Source organism: Urocitellus parryii, chromosome 5 (genome assembly GCF_045843805.1).
Source record: "Urocitellus parryii isolate mUroPar1 chromosome 5, mUroPar1.hap1, whole genome shotgun sequence".
NCBI lineage: Eukaryota > Metazoa > Chordata > Mammalia > Rodentia > Sciuridae > Urocitellus > Urocitellus parryii.
Window position 1 is genome coordinate 179,581,013 of NC_135535.1, and position 20,883 is coordinate 179,601,895.

The 20,883-nt window shown below is 37.1% G+C and overlaps 1 protein-coding gene across 1 annotated transcript; it reads right to left on the bottom strand.

Moving 5' to 3' along the window:
- Positions 1-2,399: 2,399 nt before the first annotated feature.
- Positions 2,400-19,620, bottom strand: LOC144254833 (cytochrome P450 2C21-like). Its single transcript, XM_077798398.1, has 9 exons — positions 19,452-19,620; positions 17,977-18,139; positions 15,909-16,058; positions 12,833-12,993; positions 11,067-11,240; positions 9,803-9,944; positions 7,560-7,747; positions 3,956-4,097; positions 2,400-2,857 (listed from the first exon to the last, which is right to left on the bottom strand). The coding sequence occupies exons 1-9, from the start codon at positions 19,617-19,619 to the stop codon at positions 2,676-2,678; spliced, it is 1,470 nt and encodes a 489-aa protein (XP_077654524.1). The 5' UTR covers position 19,620; the 3' UTR covers positions 2,400-2,675.
- Between the last annotated feature and the right edge of the window lie 1,263 nt (positions 19,621-20,883).

A 20,883-nucleotide genomic window follows, 5' to 3' on the forward strand; every position in this document is an offset into this window, starting at 1 on the left:
GTGCACATATTATGCACACACACATGCTTTTATTGCCCCATTATGCAGAACTGTGTTCTCCATGAAATCACATGCGTCTCCTTCCATGTCCACATTTCCTTTCGTGGTGGTAATGGGAGAATCCTCATGAGGAACATGGTATTCAGCTGGAGTAGAATATCCATGCCTAGAGCACTAGAGCATGGTGAGGGTTCAGTGTGACTGGAGAACAGAAACTCTTTTTTGTGGGGGGAGGTTCTGGGGACTGAACTCAGGGACACTCAACCACTGAACCACATCCTCAGCCCTAGTTTCTATTTTATTTAGAGACATGGTTTCACTGAGTTCTTTAGTGCCTCACATTTGCTGAGGCTGGCTTTGAACTCACTATCCTCCTGCCTCAGCCTCACCAACCTCTGGCATTACAGGTGTGTACCACTGCACCCAACCCAGACACTCCATCTTTGAAAGAAGGGTCAGAGGTCTGAGTCTTCCCTTAGGTGGTGAGATCCTTGTTGGCTGGGAGCAAACTGGGGATGCAAGTACTCTTCATGGGAGTCTGTTGTACAGCAGTATTTCCATTCTGTATTCTTATCCATGAAAACAATAATTAAACATAAGTCTCTTTGATCACCAGATTTTTAAAAAATGTTTGAAAGTGGTACTGAATTAGAAAATTATTAATTTCACAATCAAATTTATAAATATACAGATATAGAAAATTTGGGTTGATCTGATGAACAAAAAATCTTCAAAAACTGAAACTACAGAAGATGTCTATGCCTCATATCAGATATAACATGATCACATGTTTGTCTGTAGTTCTTCAATTATTGTTTCACATTGTACATCAAATAATGTCATGATAATCTGAGGCTCAGGATGACTTTACTTTTGTTTAGTCAAGAGTATGTGTTTAAGAAGCATGTTTAGGAGTGGATCAATGTAGTCAGTGATTACAATTATTTAAACCAGAACTCTGGTGTTAAGACTCTTGAACTTTAGGCCTACACTTAATATTAGATATTGACTTTCATACTAACCTTCAGGATTCAACTGAAGTCAAGATATTTATCTTTCCTATTTGATGTTCTCTAAACTCCATTTTTTTCTTGTATCCCTGAGAATCTGGCAAAAATTCCTTTCAAGTTCTAAATTTTCTATGTGACATTTTGTAGTCAACATTTCCAGCTTTTACATCCTGATTTCAAATCCACAATCACTTCCAGGGTAAAATCACATAAAATATCAGATTTCCCCATGTAGCTATTCCAATCACTCTGTTATCTTATTCCTACAAAGCTTTACATTTGTCAAAAAAAAATTTTAATTTACATATGTGTGTATATGTTTGTATGCATGTGTATGTGTTGTCACTGAGGGAACAAGACGTGGACAGAAATACAGAAACATAGATAAAGACATTATTTCTAGAAATTTCTGATCATTGCAATGAAATATTATTTTCAGATGATAGAATTTTCTACTACAAAAAATTCATGAAAGGAAACCAAAAATTACTAAATCTACCAAAGGATTAGATCCCCATGATTTACAACAACATAGTCTTTAGGTACATGCATAATAGAAAAGTAAACACTTATATAATATTGAATGCACTATGTTTCACCATCTCTGAAGTAAAAGCTCATATACACTATTGTGCAGTCATTTACTATCTCAGAAACCACCCTGATGAAGTACAGGAATAAAAGTATATGTGCACATAGCATTTTTACATTAACAGTTCAAAAATAATCTAAATATCACATAACTATATAGATTTGAATAGGGAAATAATTTTGGCAATTATGGAATATCCAAATAATGTGACATTATGAGTTACATTTATTCATACTGCCTGTAAAAATATCTATAACAGTATATAAATGTCATCTCCAAATCCTAGCTACCTTAAACATACACATATGTAAGAATTCCTCTGTGTGTTCAATATCACCAAATATACATATTCCCTTCTCATTTGCCTTAATTTGTCTAGGTCTATTTGTCCATGTGCATGAGAGGGTAGTGTTTAACCATTAGAGGGAAAAAGAAAAGGTATCCTTGGACAAACTGGCAAATTCAGATTTTACTTCATGTTATTTGTTCCCTCTGACTGAAACGATCTTTCCATGTTTCCTCCCTGTATGCATACACATACATATACCTGTACATACATGAATAAACATGTACAACACACACATGTACATGTACACACATAATTATAATTTAATAACCATGGAAAAGACAAAAGCATATTGAACAAACTGTGAAGAAATCATTCCCCTAGAGAGTTACATAGAAGTGAGAGATGCATAAATTCTGTATTTTCTTTTAAATATTTTTTAAATCAGAAAATAATTTCTTATTGTTAATTTTTACTAAAATAAAATATTTAATTTATAAGTTTCTTCCTATTTGGTATACACTGAAGATGCACTCTAGCTTATCATCTCAGAACTGTATTACAACAAGAATTTTATTAGATTTTCAACAGTGAGGTTTCTCTTATGCAGGAAGTTTGAACTGAATTTTGAAGGGTGGGGAAAATTAGAAGACACAGAGCTCATGGATGGTATTCCTCCTGTTAGGGCATACAGAATGATTGACACACAAGCCGTTGGGGGGGGTGGGGGACTTGTTCAGATGAGGCTGTAGGGTTTCTTTCAGAAATTTGGCAACCTTCCCTTTCTTCAGACTGGAATGAAACAGAGTTCATAGGAGGGTGGTACAGAGCCTGTCCCAATTGTACTTGGGGTGGTGTCAATGTCTTTTGGATCAATCAGAGGTTTCAAGGTAAAATGCTGTAAAATGCTGGTCAGGATTAAAAACAGTTCCATGCGGGCCAGGCCCTCTCCAACACAAACTCTTTTTCCTAAAAATGACACACAAATCAATTATTAATTCTATTTCTGAGTTATCACACGAGGAGGCTTAAATAATACAGAATTAATGAATATATTAATCAATGAACAATTAATGCTTGGCTTCTATTCATCCACAAACCTGGTTTCTCTTCTTCCCTTTCTTCCTTTCCTTCTGTCTATCTGTTTCCTGGAAACTGGCTTCTAGGGACAGTATTAAGCCAGGACCCAATTCCTTAGAATTCATACAACTGAGTGTTAAAGAGCTTAGGGTACTTAGTGCTTCAGTCCCACCCTCCCACTTCCGACTTCTGGCAGTGACTGTATTTATTCAACTACCAATACACGCATTTGCAGTTTAAGCATCCACTGTAGCTTGGCTAAATGTCTATTTAGTTTCCAGGGACACCCTCCTTCCCTTGCACCTTCCAACCTGGGATGGAAACATCTTCTTGCTGATGCTAGTCCCTAATAGCACACTTGGCCACTTCCCTTGTCCTATGCACGCCTCCCAAAACAGCCTCCTCATTAGACCCTTCAACTAACATTTTTGAGTGTTTGCCACCTGTTTCCTACAAAGACCCTTACAAATTAAGCAAAATACTCAAATGTTATTTCCTGAAAAAAAAAATTTCCCTTGCCCTCTAAATGCTCTTCCCCTGCCTCAAAAAGACCAGTCAGGAGCTCATCTCACTATGCTCTCACAGCAGCCTGTAGCATAGCATTGGTCACACTGCAGCTTCATTGCCTGTGAATTAATCTTCCTCTCTCTTGGAGGGAAGACCTGTTTCTTATTCACTTTCGTATCCCTGGATCTCTGTGTGGGATTGCTACACATAAGGTGCTCAGTAATGTTATTGATTAAACTGACTTCTCAAGGTAACTGAGAAAATTCTTGGTAGAACTGGACTTCTAGGAGCTCTTCAGAATCTCTGCAGGGTCAGGAAGCAGAATCAATGGGCAGAGCCTCCAACCCAATGAGAAAAACCTAACAACCTGAACATGCCTCTGGCCTCATAGAAATGGCAATTCGTGCAGGCCAGAGACAGAGAAGTCTCCCTTCTCCTCACTTGACCCCTGATGCACACATGAACACAGAGCTTGCTTGCCTGCTGAGAAAGCCATGAAGTGGTCACTCCTCTTAAAGTTGCCACTTTCATCCAGAAAGTGGCCAGGGTCAAACTTCTGTGGGTTGGGAAACTCTTTTTCATCATACAGAAGAGAGGTCAGAGACACCATTATTTCTGTGCCCTTTCAGAAAGAGAAACACATGAATTAGTTTATAAATGAATCATGGAACTTGAAAACAATTAGAAATCCCTCACCTAATCTTCTTATAGATCTTGTAGATGAGGGAGGGGAGTGGGAGGCACAAAAAGGAGAATATATTTGCTCCATGTCACATAACAAATGAACAGCCAAGCCCAAAAGGTCTTAACCATGTAATGCCTGGTCCAGGGCCCTGTCCACTGCCTGCAAGGCCATCCTCAGCAGGGTGTAGTCTGACACAGCATTTCCTGTGCAGAAGATCAAGGAAACTCCCTGAAGTGCATTGCTCTAGATGAATAAATTGGAATATTGTCTAACAGAGCTGATGTCACTGAAAATCCCGCTTATTTTCTTGAGAACTGACTTGAAGTCTTCTGCGAACCTCAGTAGCTTGAATGTCCATATTCTTGAAAAACATTTAATTTCCCATCAAGATGAGAAACTGGTAAGGATGCTGTGATGGTTTAGATATGAGATACCACAAAAGTTCACGTATAAGGCAATGCAAGAAAGTATAGAGGTGAAATGAGTGGGTTATGAGAACATTAACCTAATCAGTACATGGATTAACTGGGTGGTAACTAGGCAGGTCAGGTATGGCTGAAGGAGGAGGGTCACTGAGGGAATGCTGCTGGAATATGTATTTTCCCCTGATCTGCTGATCTTAATCTCACTCTCTGCTTCGTGTCAAGTCCGGAGCTGCCCTCCTCCATCACACCCTTCTGCCTTAATGTTCTGCCTCACCTCGGGCAAAGAGCAATAAAGTCGACCATATATAGACTGAGACCTCTGAAACCATGAGTCCCCAAATAAACTTTTCCTCCTCTAAAATTGTTCTTGTCAGGTCTTTTCTCAGAAGAGCAAAACAGCTGACTAAAACAGATGTCCTCCTGTTGGTATGTTCTTTTAATTGAATTGCAGCATATTCTTTTAGAAAGGAGAGAGAATTTCCAACTTCTACATTCAGTTTATTTTTCAGAGTCAATGGAATCTTTGCCTCTATCTAATGAAGTTATGTTACCACATGTAAGTTGTCTAATATTTCAGTACTACATTTCCATCACTAGTAAAATGCAAACAACCCACCATAGTCTATTATAATTGACGTTAGGGAGGACATTGAACTTAGAGTCCTGCTAATGGAAGTGAGAACTCTGCCACTGAGCTACACCTCCAGCCCAAAAAACTTTTTACATACATACTGCCACATGTGAAAGTGCTCAAGGAGAGAGATTTTATTACCATGATGATAATGATAAGTTTTCACAATATTTTGATATCTAAATGTAACCCATAAAGAAAAATGTCAATAAAAAAAGACCCCATGATATCCTGGAATTATCACACAAGAACATCTAAATAGATGGATATTATGAATGTGCCCAAGTATTTAAAGAATAATTATAAAGAAATAAATAGTAGCTATTATATCCCTATATAAAAGTAGATATGCTATTAAGTTCTATAAAGAAACAATAATAAGTAAATAAAAATTATAAAGTTGAAAAGAGCAGAAATTAAAATTTATTGGATAGTGTTAATATCAAGGAGACTGCAAAAGAATAAGTCAGCAAAGTTAAAGAAATGTGAATAGGGAAAAGTTGAGAGAATCCTATCAGATAATCTCTGATACAAATGCACATACCTACATATATTGTGGGGTGATCCCAAATGCAAAGGAACTGGTTTTACCTCTAGGGCAAGCACTGTGTGTGTGGGGGGGGGGATATTGGGTGACTATAATAATCAGTCTCACTGTCTTGAAGAACTAGTGACATGCTTCAGCTATGCTGTCCACACAGAAGCTGAAAAGAAAGGGGCTGAATCCCAGAAAACAGAGGGCCAGACAAGAAGAGCCCTAAATTCTATATGTGAACTCTACAGAATCTCGGGGTCACTCTCAAATTAGACACTTGTTGGCCAAACTCCAACATCTGGGGAGAAATAAATCACCTTCCTGCCCCACAAAATTACAGATTAACAGCTAATATAAAGACATTTTCAGGCAGACAAAACTATATCATTCTTTATCTTCAGCATTTAGAATTCAACAAATGTTATTCAACATTCTACAAGATAAAGAATATTGAAAATACATACTTAGCATGAGAAATAGAGATTGTGCCACTGTTGTGGAAAGTGGGTGGATCACAATGTGACACATCCAGAAGAATATGGGCACTGCCATAAGCCAAGCAAAATCAGGCCTGTTATTAAATTGCTAAATTTAATAACATGGCAGCCATCTATGACCTGGATGAACACAGCATCACTAGAACGGAAGACAATTTTCAGTGGGTTGATGAATAAATGATCAATTGGGAAATGTTTACGTGGCTAGACCGAACCACTTTTTCTGGGAATTTTGAATTTGAGGAAATGGTTGAGAAAAGTTTGAGCAAAATGGATTAGAGTTTAAGGATAGATCTTTCTTAAGATGTAAGAGATGTGAGTATGTTCAACTGCTGATAGAAAGGAGCCAGAAGAGAGGGAAAAGATGAAGATTAAGCAAGAAGGGGCTGGGGCTATAGCTCAGTTGGTAGAGTGCTTACCTCACATGCACAAGGCCAGAGGTTCAATCCCCAGCACCCCCCCCCCCCCAAAAAAAAAGAAAAAAGAAGAGGCAAGAAGAAATTATTATTTAAGGAAGATCTTTTTAAAAAGTAAGGAGAAAGGAGCTATGCGGCAGTTTTAAAGGGTTTACTTTAGATAAAAGGGGATTTCTTTCACAGTGACAGACATGAAAGAGAATTATGTGGATGCAGCTAAGTGTGTGTATCTAGAGGAAGGGAATTGAGGGACTTCCTCCCAGTGCTCTGATTTCCTCTGTCAGGTGGAAGACCAAGTCACCTGGAATAAAGGAGCTGGTAGAGAGTTGGGGTGTTGAGGAAAGTTCAAGGTTAAAAGAGTCATTGTGGCACCTGGTGACCCAAGATGAGTAAAGTTATAAAACAGGGTTTCTGAGTACCTTTGAGACACATTCAGAATTGGTGAATATTATACCCATCTATTGTGGGTTCGTGATCATAAGACCAACCTGCTGGGTTGCAGAGTCTTCTCTGGCAGACTGGGTTCAATAGTTCAAGTCAGGGAGGAGGAAGGAGATTATTGGATCAAGCTCTTTATAAATAAGTGAATCAGAAAGCAGGGAGGGAGGGAGGGAGATGGGAATATAAGACACGGGTTAATTGGCAAGAATAATAAAACATACCTGGGAGAGCAAGGAAGCAGATTGCACTAACAACCAGGCAGAGGGTGGAGCTATCAGTATACTGAGGTTGCTACCATTATTCTATTTAGAAAATGTGTCAACAAATAAGAAAGAAAGGAGCACATGGACAGAGGGTGAAATGCCTGAGTTCCCTTAGAAGTTTAGGAAATTCACATTGGAATCATTGACAGCCTAAGGTTCTTAAGGAGAAGCACAGATTAATTATCTCTTACCTTTGGAAAAATGTATTCTCTGAACTTAACGTCCTGAGTCACTGTATGAGGCAGGTTGATGGGAAGGAGGTTAATGTACCTCTGGATCTCATGCAACACAGCATCCGTGTAGGGCATGCGGCTCCTGTCCTGCATGCAGGGGCTGCGGTCTCTTCCAATCACTCGATCAATCTCTTCCTGGACTTTAGCTGGAGAGGAAGAAATGATAATTTAGATGAAATGAAAAAGATGTGAAATAACTTTTATTTGATTTCTTAATCATTGTGGTGGAAGATAGGGAAATTATGGATCATTACCTCCATAAGGGAAAAATAGAAGTTTTAACTTCCTGGGGAAATTAGATGTCAATTAATTACCTAAATATATACACATATAAAACATAATTGTCCAACAAAGTTCAGCTTTCAAACCAGATTCTCTATTTTGTGTAGACTCAAAGATCTGGAATCTTAAAAAGTCATTAAAAACCATGTAGTTTACCACTTTGTGTGTGCCAGCTTTTATTATAAATATTATTGTAAATTCCAAGAGGTTAAGAAGTACTCGGTGCAGTAAATGCTTAATAAAGAGAAGAACAGAATAAGATATTTGGTTGACTAAGCACAAGGGAACAGGAAGAAAATTAACATTTATTTAGAATGTAATATATGACAGACATACTGCACAATTCATTACAGTATAATTCCTCAAAATAGCACTGTGTGTTGGGTATTATTTTGTTTAGTCTAGAAAGAAACCTGGCCAGAGAAGTAAGTGTATTTCCTAAAGACACCCAGGTAATAGGTGGTCTTTCCCATATCATCCCTGTGAAACAGATAAGAGACCCGGAACATGGATAGGTAGTGAGGAGGCTGAGGTTACACAGCTGCTCACAAGTACAATCAGAATGTTAAGCCACCACTATTAGAGTCTAAACCCATTTTCCAAAGTATCAATGCCATGTTACCACTTTGGTCAGGTTACATTTATCTACCACCTGGAGAATGCAACTTTGTAATGGAGCATGTGAAAATTCTGAACTTTGGTAGCTGTAAAGAAGAAAAAAAGAATTTCAGACAAGGAATTTCACTTTTTGATTTAGGGGCTGAAGTTTTATCTAGAAGAAAGGGGTCATATATATTGGTCAGGAACTACTTATAAAATCAGAATGGCATAGAATGGCACAGTAAGAGTTGTGATGGGAAGAAAGGAAAGGAAAACACCTACAAACATGATGCAAAAGAAATCCAAATGGAAGTGATGGGGAAACATGACACAATAACATCTTGTGAAGTACACACAAGATTTAAAGGTTTGTAAAATAACACATACTGTTTCTGCTCATATTCAGCATAGGTTTTGCATAGGTTTTGAGAGAGTATAGGTCATGTGAAAGAAACACAGGAGCACCATATCTCACAATGCACACTAGTAAAGAAAGATTAAGGTTTTGCTTTTATTTTCCTTATAAAAAATGGGAGGGTAGAAGGACCTAAAACAAAGTGCTGATATCATGGAGGTAAGTCTCATGAGGTTTATTTCTACTGAATGTGTTGCAATGCATGAGATCAAAGTCATGATATAGCAATGAAGGAAATGTCCTCCTAGATGAGGATACAACACAAAAGAGGTGGGAAAATGAAAAAGTTGCATTTGCAAGAGACGTTATGTTTGTGAGGAAATTTTTATTTTTCTAAAACGGCAAAGAAAGGGTTTTTTAAATTGGGGTACAATTATTTTTTAGTTGGAGAGTTAGCCTTTCTGATTGAGAAATATTGTAAGTTTCTTGAGCAAATCCCTACATTGTTAATGCATTTGAGTATAAATATCTTTTGACAAAGGTATATTTATCTAGACATGGAAGACACATCAAAAGAGATTTTTCCAGAGAAAGAAAGAGGCTATCTCTTCGGTTTGGGAGTTGGAGTTTTATCTAGAACAAAGGGGTCATATATAGTGGTCAGAAACTACTTATAGGATGTCCAGATCCTTTGACAAATGTTACTGCATCGGTCCCAAAGCAAATCAAGGATTCTGCACCATAGCAAGAATAACAACCATGGCCTTCTGATCTGTGTTGTTTAAACATTTCATTCTTTTTCCAGTGATCTAATTTCAATTGAATCCATCCAGTGGTAGGTAAAAGTACAAATGATGAAAGTATCTCTAGTACATTTTCTATGCAGGTAAACAGTGGAGCAGTTAGCAGTGTTGTCTGCTAACACCTACCTGGACTTCAATCTGCCTGTCATCTGTACTCATACCTGAGACCTCAGGATGCTTCAACAGGAGCAAGAGTCCATATTTCATTGTGGTGCTTGTTGTCTCTGTTCCTGCAGTAAACAGATCCCAGATGGTGATGATCAGGTTTTCCATGGTAAAGTCAGACTGTTTGTTATGTTTTTCCTAGAAATGATGTGTGATAGTTTCTTGGTAAATAAAATATCTTCCAGGTAAAATAAAATAATTCAATATAACATAAGTATTTGGTAAATTAAGGCAGACATTAATGCTATAGCTGAAGGGGAAGTAAGAAGAATATTAGAATTCCTTTAAACTGTTAAAATAAAACCAGTTACAAACTTCTAAGTCCTCACTTTCCCACCCACTAGAGTAAATCAGTTACCCCGTAATGTCTTGCAAACATAATTTTTATTATGTCATCCACTGCTACTCCCTGTCAGTTCTAGCGTCCACTGTCTGTTTCATCATGTCGAAATCTACCCTTCAGACCTCCAGTGATACACACTCCCCAACTTCATCACTATTCTCAATTTCATCAGTCATCACACCCACCACCATTCCTCAGTTAAAATCAAGTTAAATTTACCTCCTCAAAATTTCCACACACTTAACCACTCAATTATCATTCCTTGGAACTATTTTACCCTCCCTATTAATCTAAGCCAGAGTTTCACAAAACCTACCTCAACTGTGAAGTCTCCTGCAATCTCTCCAAAGGTAAGCCTCCCCAGATTTCTATCTATTCCTGTGTTCAACTAATTGTTAGGCCTTCCATTCATGGATGCTTTCTTGTTTGTTTGTTTTGTTTTGTTTTTTGGTACTGGGGATTAAAACCAATGGTGTTTTACCACTGAGGTGCACCAAAAGCCTTTTTTTTATTTTTTAGTTTGAGACAGGATCTTGATAAATTGCTGAGGGCCTCACTAAGATGCTGAGGCTGCCTTGAACTTGTGAGCCTCCTGCCTCAGCCTCCCAAACTGCTGGAATTTCAGGCATGCACCACTACCCTTGGCTCATGGAGTTTATTTTATGAACAGTGTCATTATCATCAGTCTTGAACGTGTGACTGTATATGTGTATCAATTCATCCCCAAATAAAGAACAGCCTTTATCATGATAAATACAAATCCTTTCATGTCATTTCACCACTGAGAATTTTTAAATATCGCAAGACACTCAATGATTTGCATTAACAGAAGGTTGCACAAACAATGGAAAAACAAAGCTCATCTTTGAGTGACATTACCCACAAGCATGAGATATAAAGACAGAGTCATATTATACCTTTTCCATTTTAATCAGGAAATAGTCAATAAAGTCCTGAGGGTTATTGATGTCCAGAGATTCTTGATGCTCTTGTACTTTCTCCATAATAAACTTTTTTTGGTTAGCAACGTTTTTAAAGAGCTCATTATGACTTCCTGGGAAATAATGTAAACTAGGGAAAAAATTATAGAGCTGAAAGAGGAAAAAAATCCTTCATTAACTCAAGAAACATTTATAAGCCCTTATTAGATGTCACCCACTTTGCTACGTGCTGAGTACAAATGAGTACTTCCTGCACTAAAACATACATGGAATTTAAAGGAGAGGACACAAATAAAATGTCTGTGGTTAACAAATGTACAGAAATTTAGATTTCAGATGTAGCTCTCTGGTTGTCTTGCCAAAGCTACTTTCAGAAATGCTTAATACCTCTGGGTGCTAACTGAAGGGGTAGGCTACTTGTTCTCTGAGATTTTTCCCAGATAGAGCACATGATGACCTTATAAATCCACACAGAATTTCAGTAGCTAATGACTGTACAACAAAATCTACTAGAATTTTTTTACATAGTAAGAAATACATTTTACATCATCAAGCTCTATACTTATAGATTTTTTTTAAAAAAGTTTCTCAAACAAATTTTCTAAAATGAATGACTCTAATACTGTATTTTTCTTTCTGTTCTACTTTACTTCATGTTATAAATTTCATCTGAACCATTAAACTAACTTTATATCTCACAAATAGGTTACAAATAATAGCTTTATAAACATCATTTGAGCCATTTTGAAATAGGGCAGAGGGATGAGGTAGGTTTGGGCAATAAATTAGATAGAAAATTATTTTGTAACTGAAGGAAAACCTAAATCAACACTCTCGCTCCACATACTTATAATCAACTTTAAAAATTGTCAATTCTGGAGGTGATATCATTCATCTCCCACTACCCGATGGTTCCCAAACTGAAGCCACTTAACAGATTGAAGCTGTTCTGTGAAAGTTGCCTTTTGCTCTTCTCCCCTGTTCAGTGTCTTAATGATTGAATGATTGACTAAAGGGGAATTGTAACAGCAATAATGGCTACATCATTTTGTCATATTTCACCCTGTCTTGAAAACTGTCCCTTGAAAAGTCGTTCTTTATCTATTCCCTTGCCCAGCATTATGATTTCTAAACAAAACCATCTTTAAGTGACTGAACTGCTGGAGGCAACTATTGCAAGAAAAAGGAATAAGAAAAATTCAGGTTCCAAGACCTTCTAATCAGTTCTCTTTCTTTAGTTTTTCAGAATCTGGAACATCTGATGGTCTTCAGATAACATCAATGCATGGGCTAAAGATTTGCTAATCCAGCTCTTTAAATAAAAGTGGAATATCATTTAACTTGCAGGGAAAATAAAGTGTCTGCCTAAAGAATTCTAAGGACTGGCCTAGGAGATGCAAGTTGGTTATTATCACAAAGATGTTCCAGTAATAGAGAAAGGAAAACACCCCCCAAGGGAGGGAGATGGTTAATGAACCTGCATGTGTGACTGGGCATGTAGCCTTCAAGTCTACAATCCCCTCTCCTGCTCAGGAAAGTCTTTTTGCACCAGAGTTCTCTCTGATGAACTTCATTTTTAAGGTATCACAGCCTCCCACCTCCATCTTCTCAGGGTGGTATCCCTTGAATAAATCAGATTTCCTTCCCATCAACTCTTATCTCCCAAGTATTGGCTTTTAAGCAGTGAGCAGATGGACTTGGGTCCAATGATAATTTCACATTCAAGTAGAACTGGATCTTACCTGTATCCAGGGAGTGCTTACAAGTCGGAAATTTTCGTGAAAATAGTGAATCAAGGAATGAAATTTCTTATCACCATAGTCAAAACGACTCTGGAAAATGACAGAGACTATCACATTGCAGGGAACACAGGACAGAAGGAAGGTAGGATCACATGGAGATCCTAAAAACAATGGAAATTAGAAGTTAGTACACAATTCTCATATAAATCTTAAAAGTATTATTTAAAATAACTTGGAAGGGTGAACTTCCTAGACAGGCCATCATCACTACAAACTCCACATGCCTAAATATCAATTCATTGTTTTTCCCCAAACAAAAGTGACTAATAAGCTACAGATTGTTTAATTTCTATTCCCAAGTATCCGACCCTTTCATTATTTTCCAAATGTTCTAACTCACAAAAAGGAAAATGCATGAAAATCATTTCATGTAGACACTTTCTCATGCTGCCTGTAGAAAACTCAGCAACCAAATAATAAAGAGTAAAGAGTAATAAGAAAGAGGAGGGAGGAGGCAGGGCTGGGGTTGTGATAGAGCACTTGCCTAGCACATGTGAGGTATTGGGTTTGATCCTCAGCACCACATTAAAATAAATAAATAAAACAATGTATTATGTCCATCTACAACTAAAAAAAAAAAAGAGTAAGGGAACTTGAAATTGTATTTAACACAACACTCCTTGGAAATCCAGGTATAATTTTCTTATAGAAGAGAGAGTAATAAGAAATAAACGCAGTCATACTCAGATATTTGAAAAAAAATCCACTATAATTATGTAGTTTCCTACATAATAAAGAATACAACTTCTTTTTTTTCTTTTTTTGTACTAAGGAATTAAGCCAGGGGTGCTTAACCACTGAGCCACATCCCCAGCACTTTTTATTTTTTATTTTGAGACAGGGTCTCACTAAGTTGCATAGGGCCTTGCTAAATTGCTGAGGTTGACCTTGAAATTCCAATCCTCCTGTCTCAGCCTTCTGAGCCACTGGGATTACAGACATGCACCAACACACCCAGCAATCTCATTTTTAAAAAAAAAAAATATTTGATAGCTTTATTCCTTTGTCTTCCTCTTCTATCCACATCTAGACAAGCAGATTAAAAACCCCAAGTGCTCACTCCATTGGCACAAGCAGGAAATTTAATCCATGCAAGCCCTGCCCTGCACAGGGACCCCATCCTGGCCACTGCTCCAAAACACCATGAAACCCTCAAGTGATAAGGTCAGTGATACCTTCTTTCTCACACCATTTTCATACCTGCTTGGGAATTACTGCCTTCCCAGAAATCACCATGACATGAATAATAAAACTTTTACATCCTGTCAGCCTGTGTGACAGCATTAGTCTGCACCCTGCCTCTGTGCAGTGACAACCACAGCCCTATAACTCCAGAAGGAAACAAATAGCTCAATTGAAAAGTAGAAGTTTCAAGGACACACTGTTTTTTTCTCAATCTATGGAAGACATTTCCAACACTTAGCAACATCCAATGTTGAAATGGGTGTCCCCAAGAGTCTGAGGTCCCCAAGAGTAGGTGGAATGAGGCAGAATGCCAGTGAAAGCTGAGAGAAGGTCACGGTCACCATGGGAAAGTGGAACCCATCAATGTAAATTCTATTTGAAATACAAAGTAAGTCCAGGCATGGTGGTACCTGCCTGTAAATCTCAGCTACTCCAGAGGCTGAAGAAGGAAAATCACAAGTTCAAGGCCAGTTCATGCAACTTAAGGAGACACAATCTCAAAACAAAAGAGTAAAATGGGCTAGGGATGTAGCTCAGTGACAAAGCACCCCTGCACTCCATTCCCAGTAGCATAAAAGACAAAGAAAGGAAATCCAAATGAAGTACAAAAAAAGTCACGTCCTATTTAATATGGATTAAAAGCCAAATTACTTTGCTAATTCTATTTCCAAAATTTTATTCTAAGGAAATAGTCAAAGATCTGCAATGTTTTGTATAAATTTCATTTTTTTGGATTAATAGCACCAAAGACCAGCAATAACTCATCTGACCAAAAGTAGAAGACTGGCTAATTAAATTATGGTACATCGGAAATAAGAGAATTCAGTTAATGTTCTTGAGAGTACTTTAAAATCAAATATATGAGACTATCAACTCCATATATTATATCTAAAAATAAGTTTACAGAACAATATGCACAGTATATGCCCCTATTCTCATTCTTTTCCTTCCTGCATAATAGGTAGCAAACAAGGTTCATTGGCACTCTTAATCCATTTCCAAAAATTTATTCTAAGAATGAAACTAGATTTATATAAATAAACACAACAACTATTCACCATAGGAATAAAGTATTATTAATTTAATAATGTGCTTTAAAATATTTAAATAATAAGGTTCTAAAACAACCTATGCCTTATGATCCTGACCTTACCCCTTACTGCCTGATCTCCTGCCCACTCTTTCTCCTCCTTTCCCCTGTCCTCCAGGCCTGTAGGTGCATACACACATCCATACACTGAGATTTGTACAGTGGCTGCTTCCCCCTTCTCTCCTACACTCTTCCATATGAGACAAATCGCACCATGCACATTGGAAGAATTGGGTGGACTCTGTAATGTTTCTTAAGAAGTTACTAGAAAAGTTACTTAGATTTAAAGTTAGTATGGCCAAGACTGCTAGTTAATTCCCAAAATGCATGTTCTCGTCTTCTTCCTCTGGACATAATTAATCACATTTTCCAGTTTATCTCACAGTTAGGTGTGACCCTGTTTGTTACTAAGATAGAGCCCATGGAATAGGAAAAAAATTTCTGTGACACATCCATGCCTGACCTAAATGTTATTTACTGTTTTCCTTGGTCTTTTCTCCTTCCACTACCAAAGAGATGAATCTTGCTTGACATTGAAAGCCAAAGGGTAATGATATTAAAGACCTGTCAACCTGTCCTAAAAGTGGCTATGCCCCTCACCACTCCACTTCTTACTACTGTCACCTGAGCAAAAAGTAAATTTCTGGTTTAGTTGATACTCCATATCCTTATCTAAAATTCTACTTGTAATAGCATTTAGTCTACCTTATTACTGTTAATTATACAAATAATTATACACACCGTTGGTTTTTTTTATTTCGTCTATCAGACACAAGGCTTCCTCTTTAATTCGGTCTTCAATGGTTTTCTTCCCCATCCCCATATTCCGCAAAACCGTGAGGGAGAAACGACGAGTTTGCTTCCACATTTCACCATTGCTGAAAACAATTCCTATAAAGACAAAAAGAAAAAGAGCACAGATGAATATCCTCCATGGTCTTGAGTTCTACCCGAGTACTCATCTCACTCATCTCAGGAAATGACACTGACACATAACCAGGAATGTAAATATAGTGGTGGCAGCTTCAGAAATTCCCATTAAGCCCCACCTCACCTGCCACCTCTTGTCACCTAACCTAGCATTTGACTGTCAAGACACTTGATCTTACATATTATTAAGCTCTTCCTCACCCATCAGCTCCTCAAAATCTCAGAACAATTCTGTGAATCAGTGTTCTGTCCCCATTATACTGGAAAGAATGTTGATGATTATGGGAATAAAATGCTTGCTGTTATGATCACACAGTTAATAAATCACAGTGAGCCCAAAACATAGGACTCTTCAGGCATGATTTTTATGATTGTAAGTGAATTTTAGGAGAATCATCAAGAGGTAGCAATTCTCAAGAGAATGTGAGACAACTCTTCTGCATTTGAAGGAATCTCCTGATAATCTATTCCTCACATAAAGGAAATAGTCATGGACAGATAGCTCTTCGCATCTTAATACCCACCTCTACTTGTTTAATCTCTTCCACATAATGTGGTCTTAGCATCAGTAAGTTCAAACTCAGACTTCTAAACTCAAGACAAGATACAGAGGAGAAGGGGAAGGGGAACAAAATTATAGGCAATTTGCATAGGAAGCTCTTATCACACAATGTAGAGAAGAAAAGGATCATTTATCTGTGTGTTCCAGAACCCAGTGATCCACCAGAAAGCTGAATAATTTAAAGTTAGCTCCCAAACTGGACAAGTCAACTATAGACAGTCCCCAATTTAACAGTGATTTAATCTCTGATATTTTTTTTACTTTATAATAGTGCAAAATGGACACATATTCAGTAGAAATCACACTTCAAATTTTGAATCTTTAATTTTTTTCTCAGGCTATTGACATGCAGTGCTGATCCTTAGCAGCCCCAGTCGGCCAGGGCTCCCAGTCAGCCTTGCAATCATGGAGGTAAATGGTTGATGCTAGACTATGATGTTAGTGTACAAAATGTATTCTGACTTAGAATATTTTCAGCTTAGATGGGTTTATAGGGATATAACCACATCATAAATCAAGGAGTATCTGTACTTAAATTTTTAAAAAAGCTTTTATAATTTCAATCCAATGTATAATCCCTATGCATTTCTCCTTGATCCTTTTATCAGAGTATATCTGTGCTTTATGCTTTGTATTCTATTGGATTTGAATACTTCTTAGGTTTTTTAGAAGAATAAAAGATTAAAGCAGGTCTGGAAATAGTCCAAACCCACAATGATTCCATGAATACTAACCAGGCTTCTAACAGAGCCTCATAGATCCATGCTTCAGTCCAAGAAGCAAAATATTTGGTGAATAGAATGCTATAGTCATTACCTCCCCTGTTCTCTTTCAGTCGCTTGCTCGTAATATCAACTGGCCATAATTAAATTAAAAGCGTCTTAAGCACAAATTCATAGAGCATTAGTGGTCAGATGGTTTACTTTCACTGAATTTAATGTTTCATGTGGACATTATGTCACATTCATAGATTTGGGAAATGAGTTAACATACCTTAGAGAAAATTTATTTATTAGAGATTATTAGAGGTCAGGAAGGAGCAGAGGAGGGTGGATAAAAGAAGGAAGGATTTCATCAGTCCAGATTGTATGCATATTTTGAAATACCACACCAAACCCCATTAATATGAACGATTAATATATGTTGATTCAAAATTTAATAAAACTTTAAAACAATTTATTCATAGGCTTCGTTTAGAATTATGAAATGTGTGTTTCATAAAATTTTTTCAAGTGCTTCTAATTTCTCAATTTCTTCACCTGTTTGGATTCTTGCAACTTATCCACCCAAGGACATTCCCCCAAAAAACAATCATACCTAATCCTTGGAAAATGTGGTCCATCACTGGGTAACTGCCTCTGCCAGAAAACTCCTCTGCCCGATCAATCAGAGCTTCCTTTACAGCTTCATATCCATATAATACCACAGTGGGCTTCATGCCAAAGTACACAGTAAATACAGGGCCATAATCTTTTGCTAGCTGGAAAAGAAGCAGGAGATGCAGAAAAGTGAGAATTTCAATACTTAAATGTAAAAAACTGAAAGAAATATTTTTATTTGTACAGTCTCATTAGTACCATTATAAAGGAATTATGAAGGAATTCAACTTTTAGAACCATTAATTTAATAAGAAAATACATTTGAATGGTACTTATCATGATATTATTAGTAAGATTGCTATTGTTATTATTCAGCTCCAATTATATGACAGAGACTATATTATGCATCTGTTTATATGACTTAATAAACTTTTCCTGCCAAACCTAGAATTGCATCAATTTCAACCTTCCTGACTATACTTATAATAAAATTATTTATTTCTCTTACTGTTTAAAAAAGTTCCTTCAAATTGCCCCATGTATACATGTTTACACTGATAATCATCCTTGTTATTCATTCTCAATATCATCCTTTTAGCACCAAAAATCTGTACATTTTACTAATACAGGAAAACTTGGCAAACTAGTCATAGTATCTGCCTACTCTCCAGACTGCAAATTCTATAATGCCACTCTTTTAAAATTTTCATTTACCATCAAAAATTCCCTGTATTCATCTATAATGGTGCCTTATGCAAAATAGTCATTAATTATTGCTGAATGTATGATATACTCAGATAACCCATGCAAAATCATTATTATTTACATCTTAAGAAAATGGAGCTCAAACCTCAGAGAAATCTTAAGACCTGCCTGAAGCCGTGAATTAACAAATGGGTAAACCAGATGCTGACACAATCTTGATCCAGAGCCCAAGGCACAGGAAGAAGGAGCTTCTAGGGCAGTGCTACAGCAACTGAGCTATCAATGGGGAAAGATAGGTTTCAGATAATTCCTTTGGAGAGGTACCACTATGTAAACTTGGAGCAGAGAAGTGGTTGATTTCTTAAGTTGGTAAATGTTATAGGAATTGTCAAAATTCCTGAGCCCTTAGTCACTTCCTTGATTTCAAGTTAATATGTGCTTCAGGAAAATTTAGTGTTGGAGCTCTGTTAAGTCAGTAGATTTTGCTAAAACTGAAAACAGTTTCGTTCCCATTAGAGCTCATCAAAGAATAAATACTAAAATAGAGACCTAGGTCACAGTAAAGATAGAGAATTCCTGCTTTTGACAATTTCAACAGTCACCTCATAGATGCCATTTTCTTCTAGTTATATACATTCAAAAAACCATATCCAGGTAGCCAGTGGATACTTCCTTTAAAACATGGCACCCAAGACCATATTTTATTTACCTCTAAGGCTATGTTATTCACTCGTTGCAAACAACTGAAAGAGAATCAGTCATACTTACAGTGCTTAAGGATTTGTCAATATTCTTAATATTTAACTGTAGAATATTTCCAATGATTGGAAGAGGAGTGGGGCCAGGTGGGAGCTTCCCTTTGGCATGCCTTCGATTCCACAGAGAAAAAAGAATCAAACAAGAAAGGCAAACCACCAAGACAATGAAGAGAGCCATTGGTAAGATGCGTAAATGCAACTGGAAGCTTAGACTCCAGTGATTCTATTAATATAGTGGGTTCTTGTCACCAAACTTGTGTGCCCTTTGAACTTTCGGTAAGTGTTGTTTATCTTCAGTACACATTGGCCTGCTGGTAGAAATGAGAACAAACATAAGACACTAAGTACTGATAAATTCCCATTTTAACTGTCATTCCAACTAAAACATTTGAAGTTGAAAACTATCAGATTTTCAAAGGGCTGGCTTCAGCCTATGAAACTGACAAAAGATTTATAAGAATATCCCACCAGGCACAGTAGGATACACCAATTATCCCAGATAATTCAGAGGCTGAGGCAGGAGGATCACAAGTTCTAGGTCCACCTGGGCAACTTAGCAAGCCCCTGTCTCAAAATAAACTTTAAAAGGGACAGGCCTGGAGCTTAGAGGGCTGGGCTCAATCCCCAGTACCACAAGGCAAAAAAAAAAAAAAAAGATATCCCTTCTGTGAAAGTCATCCTCATACAAGCAGAAGAAACAAACATTCTCTCAGTGACTTTTACCAGAAGATACCAGGGTAAAACAGACAATTGATGGGAATCTACCCTGTAATGGAAAGAAACTGCCTGAACACAACAGAGGAAAGCCCCCTGGCTGTACCCCTCCTTAGCTTCCTTGAATATCCATTCCCCTCAGGGTCCTGTAGTCCTAGCCTGCATTGCCTGCTCTTCCCTGGGGAAGAAATAGACTGCAGTTATTCAACCCTGCAAATATTTAAAAGTGTCTAGAAACTTGCAGATATGAAAAAAGCTTTAAGACTCACAGAATTTCTTTAAATATGCTGTTTTTCATTAACATGAATTTTTTGGAAATGTTAAGGATCCAGTATATTTCAAAGCATGTATAGTGTGCACTTTCCGCTCAATGCTCACTATAGACCAAATAAATACGAAGAGTAAAAGAGAATTCTGTATATCTAAAATGAAATTCAAAATAACAGGGATGAAAACTACAAAGTTATGTACTATGGGCAATATTCTAGAAGTTTCTATAGTGTTAGCAAACATCAATCATCTATTAATCCAAAATATGTTTTTGAAAGTTTGAGTAGCTTGATTTCACAGCACTGCTACTTCAATATATAATAAGCATATAATCAACACCATAAAATTAAAGTGGCTTTCAGTGGGTCTTCTGCACCAGACATTTTCCATCTGATTGGATCATTTAATCTTCAAAAATCACTTTGTGTCCCCATGCAGTGGTATATACCCGTAATCCC

Excerpts from the sequence above, each read along its gene's own strand:
- LOC144254833 (XM_077798398.1), bottom strand. The coding sequence starts at position 19,619 with ATGGCTCTCTTCATTGTCTTGGTGGTTTGCCTTTCTTGTTTGATTCTT. Across the intron at positions 16,059-17,976 it reads CCACATTTTCCAAGGATTAG|GAATTGTTTTCAGCAATGGT; the intron begins GTATGATTGTTT and ends TTGTCTTTATAG. Across the intron at positions 12,994-15,908 it reads CGAAATAAAAAAAACCAACG|GATCTCCATGTGATCCTACC; the intron begins GTGTGTATAATT and ends CATTGTTTTTAG.